We start from the raw sequence: 3129 nt of genomic DNA on the forward strand, positions 1-3129 counted from the left end.
GTGCGCCGCCCCCTCGGCCCGGCCGCGGGGGTCTTGGCGCTGCTGCCTGCGCGGTGGCGGCTCGGGGGGTCGGAGAGGGCGTCCGGCAGCTTGGGGCGTTACCTGGAGGAAAACTGGAAGGGGAAAGCGCTGCTGGCCGCCGCGAGGCYCGGTTAGGCGGCGCGGTTTGACCGCGGCCCCGGCGGTGACCGTGTGCAGTTGGCCCGTAATCGATTTTCTTCTCGTATTCTTCAGGCCTTTCCTTAGTTAAGGGCTGCCTTTGCAGTGGAAGCGTTGCTCGTGCCTCCGCTGTTTTCATTCTAAGCGCCACCGCAGTTTATTCTAGAAAGTTTGCGGACCCACCCGAAGCTGCGATATCRCTCGCGTTTGAAGCCGCTTCCCGGTCGCGGCAGCGTGACCACGCGCCGTGGAGCGTTCGGAGAGGGGGGCTCAGGCGCTGGCCCAGGGCCCGGTCCAGCCCGTGCCAGTCATAACATCCCCCCCTTCATGCGTGGGCCAGCTGCATTCTCCTGTCCCTCTCCTTGTTCCTCCCACCYGTCCTGCACGAGCTATTTGCCCCCATCTGCTTCAGTTTGCGCATCTATAAAATAGTCGGAGAAGTCGTTCGTCTCTCGGGCCCGGCGAATGGGACTGCTGCAACCTCGACTGATCGTTTTGAATGAGCGATGCAGTAAACAYGCACATTAGTAGTATCGTTCTGACGTATTTCTGAGTTACGCGCTGCCTTCTAGTCCTGGCAGTCCTATTTTGCAATTTACAGGGTTATATTTCACAGTGATGGAACTACAGCCATAAATGTATATTTCAAAATGTAAAATTCTAACAATTTAATAGAGCTTGTCACTAATATGATTCCAATATGCAAGTAATCTCTTTGAAAGTCAGTCATGACTACCTCAAGCTGATAACCCTCATCTTGAGATCAAATTTAAAAAAAAATATTTGAAGCTTCTAAAACGTGCAGAAGGACGGAGATCCACCTCTAGGAAATAGAAGAACATTTTAAAAAATCTCAGTCCTCCCCTTCAGAAAGGAAAGGGAATGCTGCAGTCACATTCCAGGACTCTGAGGACATGACCTCTAACAGTATGTCRTTATGTTAATGTCGTTATGTTAAAGCATTAACTATTTCAAACCCTTCTCTATATCTATTGGAGTCATAGAAACTGTATTAAACCCTAGCTGGTCTAGTGGGCCAGCAAGAGGTGAACGTCTTCCTTCCTCAGCCGTGTAGGAAAAAGACATTATCTTACTCCATGTAATATATAAGGTGTACTTGTAATCTGTAATAGGAATCATGACTATTATTAGTCTTTTCCAGAAAAATTAGATGAAATAGAACATATTCTTTGGTCATTGGTATTTTGGAGGAATCTATGTACATGTGTATAAGAAAGATATTTTTCTTGAGCATCCATTACAGAAATTTAGTTTAAATTTGTGTTTAAATAAAAAGTAGCAAATAGTCGTTATTATATTATAGTACTTAAAAAGAATTAATAAAAAAATCCTGAGAACTAAATACATTATTAGTCATTATAATCTGTTGATTTGGCCTGTCAGTATGGACAGTAAGCTTGTCAAAGTAGTGTAGTAAACTACAGTGTGTTCAGGGATAGAGTAGAACATGCATAAGTGTGTGTTTATATAATATATATATATATCTTCTAAGAAATACACGAGGAACATTTTTCTTCACTGTTTATGTTTCATAGGTCTTACTGTATTTATGATTATTTCAGAAAATAGCCTGAATCCCAACAATTTTTTGTGGGATATGGATTATGAGGGGCTGTTCCACAGTACCAAAAGTCTGGCAGGGACTGCGGGCTCTTACCAACCCTCCAGCTTGTTCAGAAGCAACTCTCTCGTACGCCACAGGGAAAGAAGAAGTTTGTTAAGTCAGAATCTGAGCCAGAAATCACAGGGAAAGCAGWTGTCCTGTGACATGCTCCTTAAACTTTCCAGATATGTTTTAATGGACACCTTTGGACCTAGCTTGGCCTGGAATCTCTACCGATTTTATAACTGTGATCGAGAAGTCAATCAGCCTAAAATTCGGATTGGTCCTCTCAAGGTGGCACGCTACAAACTGAAGCCTTTCTTGCTACACCGGGTGCTTCAGCTCCTCAGGAACATGGGAGTGTTGTCTGAAGCTCAGCCATCCAAAGCCTTCTTGCTGCTAGAGGAACAAATGCTTCAAACAAGGAAAATCCAGATAAAGCCCAAAGTGAAACAAAGTGGTAAGTACATAAGGAAAAGACATGGTTTTGGTTTCTCACCATTTTGGGGTTGTCTCTACTACCTGTGAGTGACCTATGATGTGTACTTGAAAGCACAAGGTGATAGTGCTGCTCAGTCTCATGCTTTCCCATCTGTGGTTTCTGCCTCCCCTCTTCTTCCTCGCGGTCAGGGCAGCCAGCTTCTGCTGGCGCTCAGATGTGGGTCAGTGTGAGATGTGCTGCCCAGGGTGGATGGTGCTGCATGCAGTCCAGCACGAGGTGACTGCCWGTGCCTCGCTGCAGGAGCTCAGCCTGGAGCTGCCACTGTCATTTGGGCCCTGACGCCTTGCAGAGCAGTGCCCAGACCTCAGTGTGCTCACTGTAGGCAGCATCTCATGAAGTAGGTAGGGAGGGAGCAATTGCTATCTGCAAAACAGGAGATGCTAGATGAACGCTGGAGCAGAAGGCATTCGCTGGAGATGGGCCATAGGCTGGGAGCTGCATTATAAGGAGACAGTCTGTGGGGGTCGATACAGTCACTAAAAGCAGCATTATGGTAATGGTGTACCTAGCCCTGTGGGGCTGCGGGTCCTGTGGCGGCCTCGGAGAGCAGCCATAATGCAGGCAGGGGTCATTAGCAGTGTGTTGTTCACAGCTCCCCAGGGCAGCGGCTGCGCCAGCCTGCTCCTGCTCGGAGCCGAGGGCTGCGCGCGGAGCTGYGTGGGGATGCTCTTCCGTCCTGGGAAAGAAACGAAGTCAAGCGTGGTGAAGGATGACAGCATTTGACAGCTGGGAGGAGTTAAAAAAAGATCTGCTTGTTCRTCAGCGTTGTCGTACGAGCTGCTGACCGCGTCCCCTGTCTCCAGGTTGCCCGACGGGCTGCGCCGAGAGGCCCTGGCGCAGCGGC

General features: G+C 48.3%; 1 protein-coding gene across 1 annotated transcript in view; it reads left to right on the top strand.

The window, feature by feature from the left end:
• The first annotated feature begins 1659 nt into the window (after positions 1 to 1659).
• LOC146593828 (cell surface hyaluronidase CEMIP2-like) overlaps positions 1660 to 3129 on the top strand; it is a 55508-nt gene continuing 54038 nt past the window's right edge. Inside the window, exon 1 of the mRNA XM_085308721.1 lies at positions 1660 to 2242. Coding sequence (XP_085164847.1) covers positions 1730 to 2242 — 513 coding nt within the window. The 5' untranslated portion in view covers positions 1660 to 1729. The remainder of the gene's footprint in view (positions 2243 to 3129) is intronic.

This window comes from Rhea americana, unplaced genomic scaffold, assembly GCF_003343005.1.
Source record: "Rhea americana isolate MKP2758 unplaced genomic scaffold, rheAme1 scaffold_28, whole genome shotgun sequence".
NCBI classification, from domain to species: domain Eukaryota; kingdom Metazoa; phylum Chordata; class Aves; order Rheiformes; family Rheidae; genus Rhea; species Rhea americana.